Below are 21,515 nucleotides of genomic sequence, written 5' to 3' on the forward strand. Positions count from 1 at the left end.
CTGAAATCAGACCTTCAGAATTGGTTTCTTATAAGATCAGTGAAAGGTAGACGTTTACTGTTCTTGGTGAGACTGAGTAACCCAGCTTTTGATGCATTCCCCTGTACAGTACCAGATTTTTATCCCGATGGTGAACAAAGTTCTGGTGCGACACAGAATTAACCATCAACGCTATGATGTTCTTATCTGCAGGATTGTAAAGGTGAGCATAAGGATACTTTGGGAATGTTTTCATGTTGAAACTGATGTAGCTGTAGTGAAGGGAGGCTTTGCTTCAAGTTACTCATAAGATGAACAATAGTTGTTGCTGTATGTGTTAAAATATCCTTACAGAGCCATACTTGAGATTACAACGGGAAAACTGATGTCAGCTGGTATCAATTACTTCCTATAGAAAAATCACTGCAAGTTCTAGGCATGAACTTGCGCTTGCAACCAGTGTCATTACTTTTTCTCTTGGTTGTTTTTAAATGTGGATTTCCTGAACTGTTTCCACAAGTGCCAGGATTTAATACTAAGGTAACAATGTCTCCTTTTCTGTAATAGGGCTGTAAAAACCCAGTAGTTGCTTTGTAATTTGATTAGTATAGGACAAGCAGCATGCTGCTGTCCCAGACCTAGGAGCAAGATAAATAGGAAAGAGTGCTTATTTTCTGTCCTTTAATACTAGGAGCTAATACTTATTAAGTTATCTTAAATGGAAAGGGACTATCATTTGAGTTCACTGGTTTATAAGCTGTAATAATCATTATGAATCACAGTTGTTTGCATCACAACTTGAGCTGTAAGATTAGATAGTGCACTGACTTTATCATCCATTTGGCTTGTAGAAAATTGCTTTTATGTGCATGGGTGTGATTTTAGTTGTAAACCATTTTATTGTAGGGTTATACTCTAGCTGATGAAGAGGAGGATCCACTGATTTATCAGCACCGGATGTTAAGAAGCAACCAGGGAGAAACCTTGGCCAGTGGTCCAGTGGAAACAGGTCCAATGAAGAAACTACACGTTAGCACCATCAACTTGCAGAAGGTAGAAGTTCAGCTCTGCACAGCAGGAGTTTGGCACTGAAGGGAGGACCTATTGTGTCTCAACTGAGGAGTTTGTCCAGTGCATCTAAACAACGTTTGTTTACATCTCTTTTCTGTTGCTAGTTCTGGACAAGAACTAAGGTCAAAGTAGTGTCTGAGACTCTCTTTAAAATCAGAAGGTTCTAAGCAACGTAAAAGATAGGAGCAGTTGAATTGCCAGGCTATTAACAACCATGAAGTAATCCTGACACTTTCTCTATATGGGAAGTATGAACAAGGCTTCCTTGATTACAAAGAATCATCTATAGCTTCTAGACACATTATTTCAGAGCCCCTGCCTCTTTTCATTAAATCACTTCTTTTATATCTTCTCTTATATTCTCTTCAAGCCAGCATAGATCTTAATAGCTAAGCTACTTTCAACAGTAAATGTATGCAGCACTCGGTGCAATAACAGGATGGATTAGTTTGAAAATGCTGGATTTAGAAATGTAATTCGAAATGCATTAAGTATTTTTAAGCTGATCTTTCAACAGTGGTTTCATCTCTTGATGTATTTTTGTAGGGAAAGAATTATTCATGTTAAATATTTGTCATGACAGGAATACATTTAGGGAAGATTTCTTAGAAATTAGACTGAACAACTGCAAATGATTTGGACAAGGTAAATGGATTTCAGGGAATTGAAAAGGGAATTTCAGAAATGTGATTTGGAGCTATGAAGAAGTAATTCTGCCTGGTGATGGATTTCTTCTGCTTTTGGATTGTGCTTCATTTGAAGTTAAATTGTCTTGCTTTATACTTCAGGCCTGGGGAGCAGCAAGAAGAGTCTCCAAAGATGACTGGTTAGAGTGGTTAAGAAGACTGAGTTTGGAGCTGCTCAAAGATTCCTCCTCACCGTCCTTGCGCTCATGCTGGGCCCTGGCTCAGGCGTATAATCCCATGGCTCGGTAGAGTATTTACGTGTTTTTCAGATCACTTGAAATTACAGATGCAAGCCAGAGATCGTAAGGAGAAAGTTACTTAAAAGCTGTTAGGTTCCATAAATAGGGATAGATCCTGCTTTGGGACAAATCAAATAGTTGGCAACTTGATTTTATTTCCAGCCTTCACAATTGGCAGCTCCATGATATGCACAAAATCTTTCAGTGGAATTCTTCATATTAGTTGAGAAATAACATAAGGCACATAAAAGCAAAGTTGGAAAAACAGCAGAGTATGAAATAGCTTCAAGGATCTGCTGTGGGTGGATAAAAATTCTTCTGAAGGGAATAAGCTGCTGGGCTTTATTTCTTTTGCAACCAGTATCTGGCGAAACTTAATGTTGCTGTAAGGAGTTGCTTGTGTATCTCTGCATGATGGCATAGCCTTGTCATCTAAGTGCATAAGAATCTGACTACTGCTGTTCATCCCTGGTTTAATTTTGTCTTAATGTAAGCTTTATCACTTACAAAATAGAAGAAGAGACAACGTGATGAAAGGTCAGCACTTCCTAGGGAGGCAGAAGTAATGCTAGTGTCCTCAATGCATATTTACAAATGCATCTCAAACCCATTTCACAGTATTTTTTCAGAGTGTTAGCAGTGACAAGGGCTCTAACTTTCTGTTTTTTTCATCATCCTGCCTTGTCTCTTCTCAAGCTTTGCCACAAATACAGTCTCCAGCTATTGCGGTCCTCTAGTGAGCTCTGAAAGTGTGTGTCTGTGTGTGTGTCCAGAGAAATGACCAATCATCCTGTTCAGTGCTGCTCTGGAGAGTCTGTCCTAATGTAAAACAATTGCTAGCATATTATAGTACAACGTTGTACTATGGTAGTGTCTCGTCCTATTATGTATTCTTAAAATGCAGTATTTGGTGCAGAAGTTAGCTTTTGTAAAAGCTAACCACTATGTATCGCAGGTAGAGAGATGTATGTATTTTGTAGGTAGTTTTCTCTGAGTAAACGGGCAAGTCCCCTGTCAAATATACTTTCTCAGCCCTACCTCTTGCTCTTTTTGTTTTCCTTTTCAGAGATCTTTTCAATGCTGCTTTTGTTTCATGCTGGTCTGAATTGAATGAAGACCAGCAGGATGAGTTGATCCGAAGCATTGAACTGGCCCTGACTTCTCAGGACATTGCAGAGGTTACTCAGACGTTGCTGAACTTGGCAGAATTCATGGAGCACAGCGACAAGGTAGAGATGCTGTCAGGCAACTCTTTTTTCTAATTCTGGCTAGCTGGCTGGTATCTAGTATATGGAAAGGGTGTGAAGAGTTCATGTATACTTCCCTCTCTCTCATACTCAGTTTGCTTTTGATATTTGTGCTTTTACCCAGGGTCCATTGCCTCTGAGAGATGATAATGGCATTGTCCTCTTGGGTGAAAGAGCAGCAAAATGTCGAGCATATGCCAAGGCCCTTCACTACAAGGAGCTGGAATTTCAAAAGGGTCCCACCCCAGCCATTCTAGAGTCTCTTATCAGGTAGGACCACAACTGATGAGGTTTCTGTTTTCATATCAGTACCCAGTTTAGGATACCATCAGGATGAATCTAGATAATTCTTAGGATTTCATTTTCTGCCACAAGACTCTGTTGTAGGCTCACCAACTTTGCTTGCATGCTCCTAGCTGCTAAGTTCTGCCCTTTTACTATGTGATTAAAATTCCAGTAGAAGCCACAGGAAGTGGAAAGGATGGGGAAGTTTTCTGATTTCCACCCCTCACCCTTCAGGTTCTAATTTCTTGGAGTTGCGCTTTCTTGTTTTTTGTTTTGTTTTCTCCTCTTCCATATTCTTTCATCCTTGGTACCCCGTTACATTTCTGAGGAAAAACACAGAATTCAGTGTGTTCCCTTTACTAGTATCAGTCAGTTGTACAGCTGTTACCTCTGTATCAAAAAGCAAGTTAAGGAGCAAAGACTTGAAGTAAGTCAGGGTTAAAAATGAAAGACAATTTTTTATTAGAAATTAAAAAGTTTAGAAGTTTTTAAAATCCACTTTATAGACCACGGTTAAAGTAGTTCCAACTATAGTTCCATGCAGTTGAAATTTACAGTATTAATAGTCAAACGTACATAAAGCAGTTCCCGAGACACTATCTCCCATTTCACACAAGACTGAACAATTTAAATTAGACTCAAGTCCTCTGTAAGGTGAATAAAAATATTAACCATAACTATCTTTTCCAACGTATTCAATCAACAGTATAGCTATGGGAGGAGTCTTTGTTTTTTAAATATTATTTGCAGCACTGTGTTATATAAGGGAGAAACAACATACTGATTTACAACGTGAAATCTCTTAACTTTTAATTGGGTAATATACAGAACAGATTTTATTATTTCTCAGTCTGGTATATTAGCATATGATTTAATAACTTCTGGTGTGTAGTAGTGTTTTGCTTTTTGGAAACATTGGTTTTAAGTGTTGAGTTTGAGTTGAGGTTGTTGGTTGGGTTTGGGATTTTCCTGGCTAACTTACTGTTCTCCTTGTCCTAACTGACATATAGCACACCTGTGTTCTAACATGAACATAATTTGATGGCAGCCCAGGAAGCTGCATTTCAGTTGTCAGGCTTTAGGCGATCTCTGAACAGGAATAAGTATTGCAGAGAAAAGTCCTTCCTCCGCAGTTCTGCCTGCTGAATGCAGCCCTCTGTGAGGACTTATTTGAGACAGTAGCTGGAGATGGCAGTAACACGTCAGGAGAGAACCTGTGCAATATTAGTTTATCCAAAGTTTTTTATCTTAATTTTTTTCCTCTGTGGGAATGTAAGCCATTTACCATATGCTAAAGAAAGGACATCAAGGACAATTCTCATTGGTGATTCCTTTCTCTAGAAACCACTGCCATTTTTGTGATTTCGGTCCCTCTTGAAAGGAGTTACTCAGCAATGTTTATTCTAGACACTAATGGAATGGGAACAAGGAGGCTTTCTTTTTGCAATCCTTGTGTAGCTGGTTAATGCAATCCACTAGCTGCAGTGCTAGTGAGAACACCGGTAAGTTTTCTGAAGGTGCTGTAAGTGCGGGAGGTATTTTACATTTTGTCCTAAACTATTATAACACAGTATTTATCCCTTTGGAGGGTCTTAAGAGGATGAGATAAGTTTGAGCCCTGATAACACTAGTGACTGTCTGGTGTTTAGTGTTCCTCAGTGACTGTGTGTGTACATAGTTTGTAGTTGTTGCACAGATGAAGTGGACAATTATATGGTGGGTTTCATGTTGACAGCTGCCCACCTTCTTGGTAGTGGCATCACTTAGCTGTATGATCAAATATTGCTTTCTTCTATGGCTTGAAATCTTCTGGTCGGATCTTCATCTCAACCCTTTTTAGGGAATAGGTTGATCCATGCCACCCGTACCAGGTGATACCATCCATGTTTTTGGTGTGTTCTCCTTTGCGGTAGTAAACCCCATTCAGATTGGAATCCGTGCAGCAGTTGTACCAATATCCACCTTTGCAGAAAACAAATTAACAGATTCCAGGTGAGCCATTTATTTAGAACAGGTATGTTTTCTATTAATAACACGAATTATTGCTGTTTGCTAAGGAAAGTGTCCAGAGTGCATATTTAATTCTCAGTCTGTGGCCCTAATACAGGTAAATGGAAAACTTAACATAAATACTGAGTACATAGAGGCTTTACAGTCAAACAGTTAAATTAGTTCATTAGCTTTTCATTTAGTTGATTGTTCCTCTTAAAATATTTCCTTGCCATGTTTCTGTCTCTGACTCTGAAAGTTAGCATAGGAAATAAATTTGGCTTCTTAGTATGGTCACATTAAGGCCACTAGAAGATTTCTGGACTGTCACTAAGCTGCATTATTTTGGGATAGATATCAACAGTTTTATTTGTGTGTCAGACAGGGGTGGAACAGAAAATTTTAAAGTGTAAGGTGCAACGGAGAAAGTTATATGAGGTCTGTCACAAAGATGAAGATAACAGATCCAATGAAGAGTGTAACTTCCTGAGAGGTTTTTAATAGAGTAGGAATAGAGATTAGAATTCAGGTTGAACCTTGAGATGGGCATAGCTCCCCAGGAGAGTATTTACAAGTCCCTAATACTTGAAACTTCATTAAAATATTTAAAAACAAAAACCCTTTTAGATATACTGAAACAATTTCCTACATCATTGAATTGCGCCAACATCTGAGATAGTCTGGCAAGTAAGCCAGTAATAGGCTGGCTAACAGTATGTGGATGTGAGAGCGGGCACTAAATCATTCAAAGAGCACTGATGTTTATAACATACAGGCTGGCTGTGCTTAAATCATAGGATCATATCACAGAATCATAGAATAGCTTAGGTTGGAAAGGACCTTAAAGATCACCTAGTTCCAACCCCCATACCATGGGCAGGGATGCCACCCACTAGATCAGGCTGCCCAGGGCCTCATCCAATGTGGTTTTGAACACCATCAGGGATGGGGCATCCACAGCTTCTCTGGGCAACCTGGTCCAGTGCCTCACCACCCCCTGAGTGAAGAATTTCCTCCTAAATTCCTCCTAATTTCCTAAATGAGCTTTAACAGCCGGATCTCACGTGTAACTGACAAGCATGTGACCAGTTCTGGAATACCCTTCCCTTGATTTTGCCATCTAGGTGCTAGGTATTTTGCAAGAGTCCTGTACGCTCAGCAAATTACCCAGGCAGCTTGCTGAGGCCAGGAAGGCATTTGGGTGCTTTACCTTTACGGAACTGGGCACAGTCATCCACACACTTGTCGTTATCCTTGTCCTTTGTGCTGAAGGCTGTGTTGTTGTGGTACCTGAGGGAGTCACGCCCTGTGTTGCCGGTGTAGTTCCCCACAAACAGACGGTAGCTGTTTAATTCATTGCTCAGGGTGAATTGCTTGTACTGCGCATAGCGTATGTTACCTTCCCAGTCCTGTCACAGAACAGTGAGGAAATAGGCCTTAGAATAGGTTTGAAAATATTCCACAGTCTAGTGATATACAGCACACGTTGCATGTCATTTCTCAGTCCTAGGTTTTTTATGCACCTTTTCTATCAGCAGGAACGCACTGCTGAAACTTCTCTGCTAAGATAAAGAAACTTCCCTGAGCCAAGCCTCATATTTCCAAGTCTTCTCTGCACTGATAATAAATAAGATGTATGGAAACCTAGTGTGCACCTCGTACATTTAACACCCTTGTTTGATAGTGTGCTGCCTCAAGTCACTTTGTTCTCTATGAAAGAGCAACTTCTAGATTTTGAGCTCATCTTTTCCCTTGTACATGGCCTATCCTTCAAAGTTATTGTGCCAGCCGTAAGCTAGTCCAAGTCAAAACCAAGCCATTATTAGACTGTAGAAATTTTGGGGGGTAATACAGTGCAATCCCTCGTATACAGACTGAAAAGAAGTGCTGCAAAAGGAGATGACTCAGCCTTTAAATCTTTATCAAATACCTAAGTGAATCTTTAAATCTGAGGTGGTCAGCAGGTAGATTTCTGTCTGCAGTGGATTCTGCAGGATTCTCTAGAGCTCATACATTCCTGAAGACACAGTCTGTATGGAGACTGAAGGCTGTACTAATGACTTTGCTTGCTGGAGAACATAATTCTGCCTTGTCCTTGAATCTGTTACTAGGTCCCTCCTACCTCCTTCTCCTATAATTAAAGCATAAAGATTCCTTGGACCTTCTATAGAGATAGGAGATGGTATCTGCTACAAAAGAATCACTTCATAAAGAAAGAAAAGAAACACTTCTTTGGCTGCTGAGACTGAGAGCTAATTAATTACCTCCAACTCCACTCGCAGAACAGTGGGCCGTCTTGAAAGTCGGTAGATGTTTTCATTTCCTAGCCAAAAATCTCCCCGAATATTGCCAAATCCTTCCTTGTATTGTTTCCAGTCCCTATTGAAGGATGTCAAACCAACTTTACGTCTTTGGATGATAGTCCAGCCACCTCCATCTGTCTCCATGTCACAAAACACCTAGAACAGGGAAAATGTAGTGCTTACCAGTAGGCTTAGAAATCTTAATTTCTTCTGAAACGAGACAAGAAGCAGTGCTGTTCTAGATTTCACAAGTTGAAGAACTTTCTGTTTTGTTTAAAAGCTTTTTAACAAGAAGAAAAATTCTGCTATCTGAACTTTTTCCATTTTTCCTACTCAAAACTACGTCCCTTCCAAATTTGCCTACATAAAGATGGTGGTTCAAAGTGCAGGGCATCATAACTCATGCTCTCTTCCTTTCTGTAGTAGATAAGGGTTTTTTTGATTATATTTCAAAAGACATGCAATATACAGTGTGGACTTGACATCCTTACCTCCAGCTCTGGACTCCCCAGAAATTCATCAGGAGGTAGCTTGTAAACCCCAGAGATTCGGTAGTTCCTCTGATAAAGTGACGAGCAGTCATAGACAGCATCTACTTGAATCGGAACCAGAAAGTAAGAATCTGAACAGCAAGAATAACCCCCCTACTATATGTACGGTTTCTGTAATGCTTAGTTTTAGTACAAGGAGTAATTAAGAGAAAAAGACTTCCTGCAAGTCTGTCTTCCTGAAATGCTTTATTTTTGATCGATGCATGCATTAGAACGAGAGGCGAGAGCACTGGGATCTCAAGTGATGTGTTTGTTTGGTGTGTGTGTACTATTTTTTATTTTACCTCTCCTATCCAAAGAGAGATCTTAGTTTTCTTTTCATATTGCATGTGCGTGTGTCTTGGAAGGTAAGAAGGTATTTATTTGCTGTCCTGTTGTCTGTCAGTCCTCCCCCTGCCCAACCACCCCCAAAAAATAAAGACTTATCCGGTAGAATGGATAGGCCTGCTGCCAGGTGCCTGTTTTGATTGTGTGCTTGGACAGGTTAGCTGAGTTTGTGGATGAGGCATATTAACTTAGCAGTTTTTGTACCAGAGCCTGTGACTGAGGCAGTGACTTTTAAGTTGCAGTCAGTCTCTGCAAGCCTCCTTTCCTTCCTGTGCAGGAGCTGACTTGAAGCTGGTGATGTGCACAGGTATTCTTCTGAGGAAGATAAACTAGGTGAAGCAGGGCTTTATCCATTCTGACAGTTTTCAATTTAGTACAGACTAAACGTCTCTTACTTGGTGGATGGAGTGAGACATGTCTGTTTAAGTACCTTCTGGGCCAGTTTCTTCTGTGTTATTTTTTCCATACCTTTACTACAGCTCCAATGAGATTCATTCATGGTAAAATCTTTAAGACCTACTGTAAACAGCGAGTGGTGTGTCAAAACTAACCAAATGGAACTTCTTGCAAGCAGAATGTAGTGAATAGATTTAGAAGTTTTTTTCTTTGCATTAAAAAAATAATCTAAATTATATTTTTTTTTTGCAAATGCACTCATCCCAGACGACAGCAATTTTTTTAAAGAAGTTTTAATCTTGTTGAAATTAATTTCCTTTTAAAAGAAAAGCCAATAAAACCTAGAAGTTTTTTTACAGGTATGTGAGCTACAGAATGCACCTGCATTCCACATTTATTACAGGCCTGTGCAATCACTGTGTGCAATAAAATCTTCCCCCAGGGAAGAGAGAATTTTTGAACAATTTAAATGTATTTTGGCTAGGCTTGTATCGCAGCTTGCATCATCTCTACCATTGGATTTTTGAGAATTATTCAAATAATGGATCACTCTTTTACTCTGGCTCAGAGATAATCATAAAGACGTAATTACAAATCTACAGTGATACTTAGAGATCATTTCTAATTGTTTTAGGTCCCCTTATCAGCACTGTGAGCTCAAAGGATATTACTGACAGAGCCATTCCCTGACAAAGGCAGCTCCCTTTCTTGGAGTGGTACTTCAGTGCTCAGAAAATGAGGTATTAGACCAAGTTCATCACTGTGTTAGCACATTATCCTCATTTTTTTCACTCCCTGATAACAGACATACAGGTAATAAAATATAGCTGGATCTTTGGACATCTGACATGAAGTTGAATTGCTTTTCCTCAGGATCACCTGCCTATGGAAGTACTTTAAGCAGAAATATTCAGAACGCATACTTGATAATCACATTAGTGGGACATGCTAGCATTAAGAACTAATTATTATTTAATTTTTTGCATTAAGAGTTGCATCTTGGGAGCTTGGAGTCTCCCTCCTTACCAGCTGAAGTTTGTGTGACCGTCTGAGCTGCCTGGAGTTGCATGATATCTATCTGGTTGTTCATTTCAGAGTATTTGCTCTCAGCATCAACGAGGCGGGACTCCATCCGCTTGGTGCTTCCTTCCAGCTCCATCACTTGCATGACCACATTCACCCAGTCACCTTCCTGCTTCTTGCTCAGCTCCTGCAGCATTCTGCTCAGGTTGGCTACTTGCAACTTGAGCTCTTTAATCTCATCACAGCAGCCTGTCATCTTGGACTGTGAATTCCCATTGATCGTCCTCCTTTTGGGAGGCTTTTGCAGCAGTGCTGGATAGATCATCACAGACACGGTGATAATGCAGAGCCATGCCAGCTGAGCAGTCGATCTTCCTGGCATTTTTGCTTACAGTAACAGAAAAGTTCCAGCTGACTGCGAGTCGTCTGAATGCAGCTGGGGTAGGTATGAAAGTTTCAGCAAGTGCCACAGCAGGCTGGTACCTAGCTTTCTTCCAATGAAGTGAGTCTCTGAAGGTGGAGCCTGAAGAAGCAGCCTTTTTTCAGACCCCTCCTGTCAGAGTCTGTGCACTTCAGAAGTTTGTCTCTGAGCATCTTAAATACTATTTTTCTGTTTACTTCCACTCCCCTGGAGCTATGTGGAACTTTCTGTCTCCTCCCAGTTCATCTGTTCATATCAGGTGTTTACAGAGTGAAATTGGAACAGGTTTCAGCCCAGAAAGGTTGGGGAGAGCCGGCAAGACTTCACTCAGCTCTGTCCCAAAGGGGTGTGGAAGAGGGACAGGAAATGAGGAAACTTTCCAGTAATTATTGCCTATTGGATTGTAGCCCTCTTGGTGACTAACTCTGGCACTACACTAACATAAGAGCCTTAGAGGTCCAGAACGTGAAAAGTCTGTCCAAACAACATGAGTTTTAAAAAGTTCAAGGAAGGTAGCTCCCTAGCAGGTACCCCTAGCTGCAACAAGTCCTACTAACGTATTGCCCAGAAATTGTGTGGGGGGTAATAACTCTATGCAATATTCCTGCAATATTTCTTAATTTAGGGAATATTTTAACAAATTCACCAGTTTAGCATCTAATCCTCCTCTCTCTGGACACTGTTTCTGAAGTACTTGTTTTGTGGAATTCAGTGCTGGTCTTACCAGAGAGGGGATATCTAAGGGTGGAGTGCACAGAAGTCTGCAAAATAGGGAAATCAAAACCCATGCTTCAGTTTACCCATAGTGGACAAGCAAGAGGACATTAATGTGATAGACAGTGATTCAAATTGACAGGAGATGGTTGTGGGTTTTTTTTTGCCTTTTTTTTTTTTTTTTTTTTTTTTTACAGGAACCAATTAGTCTAACTCCAGTGTACTGGAGGCTAGTTTATTAACACAATTTTAAGAGAGGAAGATCATCTGTGGGTAATTAAAATGCCCATGGCTACGTAAAGTCTAAAGAATTACTGAATCTTTAGACATTCAGAGTATAGGTCAAACATCAGCTGACAGAGATACAGAGAGTTCCCATCTCTGCTTTTATATCCTTGAACAGTTAAAAAGTTGAGTATAGCTGTCTGAAGTAGAAAAACTTCTTCAATGGGTGCAGCCTTTTGCAAAAGGTCTACAGCTTTTGTTTTAGATCCTTGTGGATGTGTTGTTTGTCCGCAGCTGGGCTGTTCTGCAATTGCAGTGCATGTGGGTTCTTGTATCTCCTCACAAAGCTTCTGATTGTGACAACTGGCAGATAAGATGCAGTGAAGGGGTAAATGCCGTGAAAGCTTCTTGGTGTCCGCGAAAACAAAGTAAAGCTAATCTTGCTCCTTTTACAAAGAAAAAGAGAACAAACGCACCAGATGTATTTTGCCATCTAGATTTTTTTTGCTTGTCCAAAGCGGCTGCAGGATTTCTGCTTAATTAAGATTGCTTAATTAAGCATTGCTGATCTCCCATTCTCTTTTTTAGAGAAATGGGAAACATCATCTAGTTGATGCAGTTCCTCTTCCTTTGTAGCTTTGTTATACTTGTTGCTAGATTTTTTTTGTTTCGCCTCTGAGTTGCACCACAGCTGGCAAATGGCTTTTCTGTGGAACAGAAATGAGCCTGTTCCCCCTTCCCCTGGGTGCAAAGATTTGGGAGGATAAAAGCATCAAAGTACTGGAGGGGTGGAACACAAATACAAATGTTGTGTAACCTTGACTCCTTTCTAAGAGGAAGAAGAGAGGATCCTCTGGAGGGGATCAGAATTAGAGATCTCTAAAGCAGCATGGGTGTCTCGAGGTTTGTTGTGGGTGACTGCCAGTGTGCTGTACTTCAGGCAGAAACCCTTTAGTCTGTAGTATCAGCTGGTGGGGCTACCGTGTGCTGTCGGTGACCTGAGGTATCACCAGAGAGAGATATATGTAAGTAGAATTTCATTAAAGTACTGAGAACGCATCTACTTAGAGCAGACGGTTGGCTTTAGTCACATTCTTGTCGTGGGCATTCCAGAAGCCTTCCATAGCAAAATTGCTTTACTCCTTCAGACCAGAAAGTGCCACTGTGCACGGACAAAAGCATGACCTTTTTGTTCTGCCTCTAATCCTGTCTGAGCCCTCTTCCAGCTGGAGCTTCTGTCATTCCCAGGGGCAAATTCTTCTCAGGCTGCCTGTGATGAGAAACATGTTTTTGTGGAAGCTGGAACAAAGAGCAGGACAAGCCAGACTTTGGCTACCCCACCCCAAGTAGTCACCCTGCTAACACCCCCATCGTATTACAATAGTACTCCGATTCTCTCTGCTGCTTCTCTAGCTTACCAAAACTCTTCTTTGTTTTGTGCAGTCCGAATTTCCCCACACGCATGCTCACATCATGAGGGGCAAATCTAGAAAAGGGTAGCCACTGTCCTTGCATTCCCTCTTGATTTGAGTTTTGGAAGTACCAAGCATCCAGGCAAGCTCCTTGTTGCATCCAGATGTTACAAAACGGTGCAGAAAGGCTTCTGAATCCCCACTCTAAACTATTTAATTGAAAATGAGTCAGACAGGGTTTTATTGCAGATTTAGCCCCTGAATAGTGTATCCTAATGCAAGATATCTTTCTCCTGCATACTTTGATTTGCCTGTTTTAAAAAAGATATACTTATTTGCTCTATCATTTTGTGTGCTGTTACACCTTACAGAGAACATTATGCAGGACTGGAAAAGAGCATAAATCTTCATATCTGTCATTACTTTCGAGGAAGCATTAGGAGAGACTTGGACAGACATCTCTCTTGGCAGAGACTTCAGCCTTAATGGAATTTGACTTCTTTTAGTATTTGAATCTCTCCCTGTTGTGTGGAGAACAGAATAGCCGTCTATTAGGCAGCAGTACCTATTCATGCAAGTCATTGCCGTATAAGATCAGCTGTAGAAGTTGATGATCTATAGGAATTGATTCCACTGGTGTGTACTGGTGTATTAAAAAATAAATAAATGAATCCTGAATTCAAGTTGTATTTTGGAAAGTGGCATAGCTGTGGGCATATCTAGGGAGAAACTAGTTCCCTGGTTGCTGAGTAGGTCTTCGTCCTACTTTTGTCTTTCCCCTGGCACTAATAGAGAAATCTAGTCAGAAATTCATTGCCTTATTTTTCTTCCATTATATTTTGTAGGTAGCGATACTCTGCTACATGATAGCTAAAAAGATGAGCTCTCAAGGTCAAGAATATTAGGCAGGTCCTTTTTAACTTCATTAAGGCTGTTGGTTTGAAGTGGTTGGGAGAATTAAGTCTAAACATCATCACAGTTAGCGTGTATCCTATGCCTATGATGTTGGTTGACGTTACCTAATTAGAGAAGTGTATTAGTATTACTTAATTAGAACTAGATATCTGGCCCCGGAGGGCCAGATTAAATTAGAGGTGGGTGTAAATGACTGCCTTCTCTGGGAAGTTGTTCTGGCAGGTGTATGTGAAGCCAAGAGAAAGAAGAAGAAAAGCTGTGCCCCATGGGTGTTTATTTGGTAGCTAGTCATTGCAAAACCCTTAATATGTATCCGGCAAACGCTTCGAATCTAGCATTCCTGGTGCTTGCTGAGATGGCAAAGACCCTCAGCAGCTCTCTGCTGGCAGACCTCAGAAGTCCATGCTTTGCCAAGCTCTCCGAAACCCTGCTTTTCCCTTCCAGACAGCCAGGAAGCGTGAAACTGTTTACCTCCCTCTTTAGAGATACTCATAAATGTTCTATCATTCACTTTGCTAAAGCTTTGCATTAATGACTAAATCCCTAGTAAAGTCAAATAAAATTGTAGTCTACTGCAGCTAATTATAAACACCTGAAGTTACTTTGGAACCAGTGAAACGAGAAAGGACTTGATAAGAAACGAGCTATGTACTTCCTACAATGACTTGTGTTATTTCATGTTCGTGTAGATCCTTTCTTGCATAACCAACACACAGAGACTCTTTCCATTTCACCTCTTTCAGCTAAATATCTTCCTTGGCTATTTTTTGCCTTCCCTGAGCATGTGGTGCACTCTTGTTGAAAAGGTGAGGTGGGGGCTAGCCTGGTCTGCAAGGCAATCAGTCACCACAACTGAGCAGCTCTTTGCTGGCAGTGTTTTCTCAAATCTATTCGTTCCTGGCATTGGAATAATTTTTAGTGGCATGATGGCAATGTTGGTTTTTGTATTGTTGGGGGCTGGGAGGTACAGGACATGACACAGGGAGCATTTGGTTGTTTTCTGAAGTTTGTTGAATCAAGAATTCAGGGATGCCTGAACACAAATAAACTGTAGAATTGGGGAAAAGAGCCTATAAAGCCGATTTCTTGTGCCAGAGGATTATCTGTTCCCCAAAGTATCCACACTGTATCAATGCCTTCCACTTCTAAACCCAGAAGCAAGCCCTCAACATTTCAAAAGGAAAAACAGGCTTAATTTAGGTGGGTAAAATCTGAGAGATAGAGGTTTAATTTTAAACGGAGTTGGGGAGACTGAAAAAGAAGTTTGGCTACTTGTCCAGACATTGCATACAAGCTGCTTTATTGCAAAAATCAAGTTCTTCTAATAAGTTTTGAGATGCTTTTTTGAAATAGAAGATGTGTGTGTTGTCTCACAGATAGGCTTGGGACCTCTTGAAAAGGTTTTATTTAAAAAAAAATGTTTAGGGAAGATGTGTAAGTGTTCAGTCTCTTGAAGATTCAATATATTTTGAGTGACAGAATGCTGTTAGAGACCCTCAGAGATAATGGATGACTGGAAAGCACTCAGGATTGTACAAAAGAGAATATTTCTAGTAAACATTAGACATCATGCCTGCATTTCATCAAGGAGAAAATCCATCATTTGAGTGTTTTTCCTGCTGAAGCTGGTAAAATTGTTTTTTGTTCCCAGTTCATGTCTGGTTTCTATTTAAACAGCCTTTAAAATATACAGGCAATAGGAGTGTGTTTCCCTTAAATAACGTCCTTCTTTTTGTGATTCTTGCTTAGAAGTGAATGCTGAAAACTTACGTTTTTATTTGATGTCTTAATAGTCAAACAATAGGGTCATATAACCTTTCACTGCTATTAAAATAGCTCAAGACTTTTGTCCCAAGATTTATATATCAGTAAAGCCTTTGACACCATCTCCCACAGCATCCTCGCAGCTAAACTGAAGAAGTGTGGTCTGGATGATCAGGTAGTGAGGTGGGCTGTGAACTGGCTGAAGGGAAGAAGCCGGAGGAGCTTAAGCCTTTCCTGAAAGTTGACTTATGTAACATATGACCTGTCAGGCCTGTACCTAAAGACTTCTAAGAAAGGGAATTGTCATCTTCTTTTACGTCCTCCTGCTGAGCTATCATGTTGGTGGGTAGTGTGTGGTGTTGGTAGTTGTTTTTTTGTTTTTTTTCTTCTAGCTTCTAAACAAAAATGAACTGATTAATTTGTTCTTCCCTTAATGAAGAACTGATCTTCGCCTGAGTATTAAACTTTGTATTATCCAGAATTAGGAACAACTGCAAGGACACCACCCAGTAAACAAACACTTCAGTTACTCTCCGCTGGATTAGCCAGCAGCATTGTTTCTAAAATGCTTCCACCTTGTCCTTTAATCCAAAAAGACTGTAGGAATTTTTTCCAGGTACAAAAAGAACTATATCCCCCTGACTTCCAGCAGCAGCACTGTGGCTAAACTCCCCTGGAAACTCTGCCTGGCTGGAGGATTAGTCCTCTGGGGCTTTTTTTTATGTGCAGGGATGCTTTTCTGTAGTGTCCAGTCCCTAGCACAATATCTGTAAAACAGCTTTGTAATGGTTTTAAAATGTTGTAGAATTTTGCGTGATTTTGCCTGAGCACAGGCCTCATCGTATCTGCTGGGAGAGGGGCAATGCTGTAACAGTGGGGAGATGAAAGGGAGGGAGGGAAGCACAGAATGGCATGATTTCTGAACGGATTTTGAATGCATTAGCAGAGCTCCACGTGGAAATGCTTTTCCAAGAGAAGTACAGTCCGCTGGCCCACTATCAGAATTTGTATGCAGAGTTGTGGGTCTGTTAAAAAACACATTTATCAGCTGCTGCAGCAGTGATTTTGGGGACCTGTCAATACGTGTCCAATGATCAGAGCACACTGCATCCCGCAGATGAGAAAAAGCAGAAATCCAAGCTCTGTTAAAACAAACAGAAAAGCCACAAAACCACAAAGTCAGAACTTAATTAATCCACAAACCATTGCATATTCTTTTGTGTATAAGACTGAAAAGCAAAAAGATGCTGTGTTTACCAAGGTTTTATTGCTCTGAAGAAAGTCTATGAATATTCAGTCATATCGATAGAAGCCAATTTGCATGAATCTTGCTTTGGAGGGATTTTTGTATTCTCCGTGACAGTTGACATTCTGTGTGCAGGTCTGTTTTTGCCAAAGCAGTAAATGTTTTCTATTCCCTCTATTTTGTGTAAGCACTCTCTTAATGTGCTATAACAGTACACTAAATATCTGACAGCTTTCCCAGGCAGTGGTTTATACTAGTCTATAAAATTACTTATCTTTACTCACCGTGTGGGTTAGATCACTTATTACAAGAGTAATTTATGGTTAATAATCACAACGCAGTGTTGTATCTCCTGTTGTGTATTCTTTTAAAGCCAAATCTTTCTCCTTTCTCTTTTCTTTCCAATCCCTTTCCCTAAACCTAACAAGACAAAGCTTTGAGTATGAAACATTTCATTCTACTTTGGACAGCCAAGTACAAAACAAAAAAAAAAGAGTAATTGAGTGCACCAGGGAGCATTAGCAAAAGTGCAGTACTAATTGTTGTAGAATAAAAGATAACGGCCAATTTGTCAAGATGCGTTGACAGGAAAGATAAGTTGGAAGTAATTAACTGTCTGACATACTGGAAGTGATGTTCCTGCCAATGGCTCTCTAAATTATCAGGATATGAAATGTGACAGCCATTTATCACTTTTACGAGGCTCTGCTGTCTAGCTTTCCCCTGGGAAGCAAGGAGTAGCATGTTCTTTGACTGTTGTGCTTTAAAAAAGGCAGGGATGTACTCCAAGTGCTTCCCATTTTTGGGTGCCTATCTTATAGAAATGAGACTGTGTTACGGTCTTAGCTTGACTAAGCCTGATTTGAAAAAGGAAATTTTATTTGACCTTTCCAGATACCCATAGCGTGTCAACAAGTCCGGCCCTTTGGTTGTTGGGAAAGGAGACTGCAGGGACAGCAGAAAAGTAGCACTTGAAAACTTTCTTTTAATGTTGGACTATAATGTGTTTTGTAGCATGCTCAGCTGTTGGGACATCACTTTGAACAGTTTGCACTTGTTCTCTGATGCCAAAAGGGAAAGAGGAGAGCAATGAGCCAGAGACTGTTCATAAATAAGCTTTATAAAATAGCAGGAGCTCGATTAAAAAGTTATTTTCTTCTTTAAAGAGGCATCGAACTAATAACCAAGCCTAACCCTAACCCTAACCCTAACCCTAACCCTAACCCATCAGTTCTGGGGAAACCTAGAACGCTAGAACCTAGAACGCTAGAACCTAGAACGCTAGAACCTAGAACCTCTAGAACCTAGAACCCTAGAACCTAGAACCTTAGAACCTAGAACCCTAGAACCTAGAACCTAGAACCTCTAGAACCTAGAACCCTTGAAACCTAGAACCCTAGAACTAACCCTAACCCTAACCCTAACCCTAACCCTAACCTTAACCCTAACCCGTCAGTTCTGGGGAAACCTAGAACCCTAGAACCTAGAACCCTAGAACCTAGAACCCTGGAACCTAGAACCTAGAACCTCTAGAACCTAGAACCCTTGAAACCTAGAACCCTAGAACTAACCCTAACCCTAACCCTAACCCTAACCCGTCAGTTCTGGGGAAACCTAGAACGCTAGAACCTAGAACCCTAGAACCTAGAACCCTAGAACCAGAGCCGCTTCTGACTGTAGGGACAGAAGGGCAATGTGTGTAACTCCATAGGACGGTATGATCGTTGGTGAGAGCTGGCGTGATGGTTGCTGTTTCTGGCATGATCTTGAAAATTAGAAAAAGAAGAATACCAGTATGGGTGTGCACCAGTGCAGAGGTATTACATGAAAGAACGTTGGATTGAATCTTTTCATTTTCTTGGGGACATTTTTCAGCTGCTCTAGTGATGAAGCTTTTTTTCCTGGAGCATTAAAATCTTGACTGTGATTTGTAAAGAAGTTGGTGGTCAGTTTAAGAGAAGGGGAGGGATCTGTGCTGTAAGGTCTTTAGTAAATGCAGCTGGTATTTGATTGCAGGAAGGTCTCGTAGGCACAGAGGTGGATAAGATTAAGAAAAAGTCTCAGGAGGAAGTTCCAGCTTAAGAACATGAGATTCTGAGGAAATTAAAATGAAGAAATAGAATATGAGAAGCAGGTGCAGAAGATTTGCTCAAGTCCCTTTCTGCTCACTGTGTTAAACCCTGTTTGAATCCTTAAGTTTAGTGGTAGAAAGAGGAAAAGTGGTAGCCAGGGAATTAAAACAAGGAAAAGGGCAGAAGAATCCTTTCCATCATAGTGGCTGGTGATTCTTTAAAGGTGGAAGTCTTTCTTTGTAGGTATGCTCACATGCACACTGATATGGCAACATCTGCGCGTTGAGTACCAACAGGTATATGCCCTTCTGTGAAATTAGTTGCACACAACTATGAGTTTCTGGGCTGTATGCTTGCCTCTTTGTGAAGTGGATCATCATCCTACACATCTACTTCCAAAAGGAATTATGAGTACTAGAGGAATGACTTTGTATCAAAGTTCTTTTTTTTTCAGAGAATCCAAATGGAAATCTTTTGAATCAGTAGTCAGGAAATGCTCTGTGATCCAGTTTTATTTCCAGCATGTAGTGTGTTTGGTATAGGCTTTCTTGACAGTGCATCCAAGAAGCTAGTTGTAATGGTAAAGAGAAGCTAAGAAAGATTTCCATTCAGGTATGTTTTCTGGTGATAGGTGTGTACTCTGAATTCTTGTTCATGTCAGAAATCCCAGAAGTCTCACGTTCAGCCTGAGGTTCTCCAGCATGACTTCTTGTCTTACACTTCTCTGATAAATTTTAACTATTGGGAACTTTTCTCCTTCCTGTGCAGACTATTTAGAATTGATAATCATACACAGTCACTGTTTTGTGTAACGGGTCCTGAAAATATATGTAAGGAATGTATGTGCACCTATTGTTTTGCAAATAGTCAGGGTGTCTCTAATGTGGTAAACGATTCATTTACTTAAAAGTTTGAAAGAAAAAGGAGCGTTTCATCGGTATTTCTAACTGACACAGAGTATTATCAAGGAGAAGCTCATACTACCGCCTGAGCGCTGCCAGCTGTGTTAAATGATCTTTCTCTTTCCACCTCTGCAGCATTAACAATAAACTGCAACAGCCAGAAGCAGCTGCTGGGGTACTGGAATACGCCATGAAGCACTTTGGGGAGCTGGTGAGTCCTGCTGGATAATTCTGTTCATCATACCTAATGTTTTCTTTGGGGCTTTTTTGAGGGGGAGAGGGGGCTGGACACGTTCTGTGGTTTTTGTTTTTAAATTAATCACATTGAGGTTATAGCCCATCTTGTAATATTGCATCATTCGGAGTGTAGGTCCCTTGCTGCCTATCGGGAGGTGCGCGGTGCTCTTAGCAAGCACTGTATAAAGGGAAGGTAGCTGGGGAAGTCCGCACCCAGAGCTAGGCCCTGCAGTTCCAGCAGATGTGCAGCTGGAGGAAAATAAGACCCAGATTATCAAATGCTGTGCTTAAAATTAGTTTAATAATAGCTTATTGCTTGTGCAAGAACCTGATCTGGGGAAGAATTTCACAGCTATAGCTGACAATGCAGGTGTGGGAAACCAGCAACTTGACCAAATAAGTCATTTTATATGAAGTCTGTTTTTCCTACGCCTTGGTAAAGAAGGGAGTAAGTTCCTGTTCTAAGCTTTAAATGCTTGAGGGATTTTGAGAAACTGCATCAACACCTTCCAGGTAGGAATTTAACTTTAAATTATGCCTCTTTTCTCCCTCATCTAGGAGGTACGTGAACCTATCAGAGAGTTCACAGATGGTATTTTTCAGAGTAGTATGTTGGCTAGTCCCTTACAGCTTTGACTGTTCACAGAAAGAAAACAACACCCTTCTGCATCTGTGTCTTTCTCTTTGTGACTTACCTTTTTTCCTTCCTTTTCTCATTAATAATAATTTCATTTGCATTCAGGGTCTCAAGTATCCATATTCTCCTGACAATTCTACTCTGTTAAAAACATTATTTTGCACTGATAATTCTTGCAGTTCCTTAAGGCATTTGGGAAGAGAAGGCAGCGCTGGGAGCATGGTAGACTAGCTTTTTTCATTAGGAACCATTAGCAAGTGAGAACAGGTATAAGCACAGAATGGTGGAACTCAGTCAGACTGAATTCCTCTGGTGTTAGGGTAATGTGAAGTTTCAACCTAGACTGGAAAAAGAGATTCATTCTGGTAGAAGAATGGACTTCAGACAATCTTTACAGCTTCTTGTGATTCCTGGGGCGGATTGAGCAGAGCAGATTGTTACCTAATTCTGACCTCACTTTTAGCAGTAATGTAGTTCAAAATGCAGAGTTTCTCAGAATAAGCAATGAAAAGAAATTAAGAGGGTCTGCAAGCTCTACTTTCAGGAACTTACTTAAAATATTATGACTGAGCTGAGAAGTTAAAGGGCTGCTATATAAACATCCCAAGTAGAAGACCTGGCATGCAGAGCATGGTTTATATTGATTTTGCCCGCAGGGCTGGGAAAAGAATCCACACTGCAGCATATGTCAAGACATGAGCTGCCAAGGGCTGAGCAGAAAAAATATTGGCAGAGATCAGGATGGAAAAAATATCAAAAAATCAAGTTGCTTTATTTCTTGAAAATTAGAAACAAAATCTAGAAACAAGAGAAAGGTTTGTGCAGCTGATAAGGATTACCACTTGTTTTTTTTTAAGTCTATGTTATTAACCAT

General features: G+C 40.5%; 2 protein-coding genes across 7 annotated transcripts in view; one reads left to right on the top strand and one right to left on the bottom strand.

Moving 5' to 3' along the window:
- The window catches only part of MTOR (mechanistic target of rapamycin kinase), a 65,294-nt gene that overhangs the window by 15,703 nt on the left and 28,076 nt on the right, over positions 1-21,515 (top strand). For all 5 annotated transcript variants that reach the window (XM_068658785.1, XM_068658787.1, XM_068658788.1 and 2 more), the window contains 6 exons: positions 110-202; positions 886-1,032; positions 1,839-1,981; positions 3,042-3,204; positions 3,347-3,492; positions 19,903-19,978. In XM_068658785.1, coding sequence (XP_068514886.1) covers positions 110-202; positions 886-1,032; positions 1,839-1,981; positions 3,042-3,204; positions 3,347-3,492; positions 19,903-19,978 — 768 coding nt within the window. The remainder of the gene's footprint in view (positions 1-109; positions 203-885; positions 1,033-1,838; positions 1,982-3,041; positions 3,205-3,346; positions 3,493-19,902; positions 19,979-21,515) is intronic.
- ANGPTL7 (angiopoietin like 7) lies at positions 3,946-10,820 on the bottom strand. Of its 2 annotated transcripts, none has more exons than XM_068658797.1 (5): positions 10,100-10,820; positions 8,291-8,391; positions 7,761-7,955; positions 6,707-6,905; positions 3,946-5,469 (listed from the first exon to the last, which is right to left on the bottom strand). In XM_068658797.1, the coding sequence occupies exons 1-5, from the start codon at positions 10,476-10,478 to the stop codon at positions 5,300-5,302; spliced, it is 1,044 nt and encodes a 347-aa protein (XP_068514898.1). In that variant the 5' UTR covers positions 10,479-10,820; the 3' UTR covers positions 3,946-5,299. The 2 variants fall into 2 exon arrangements, with proteins under 2 accessions (XP_068514898.1, XP_068514897.1); XM_068658796.1 differs by having other exon boundaries at positions 8,291-8,394.

The sequence above is a fragment of the Anas acuta genome, chromosome 22 (assembly GCF_963932015.1).
Source record: "Anas acuta chromosome 22, bAnaAcu1.1, whole genome shotgun sequence".
Classification (NCBI taxonomy): domain Eukaryota; kingdom Metazoa; phylum Chordata; class Aves; order Anseriformes; family Anatidae; genus Anas; species Anas acuta.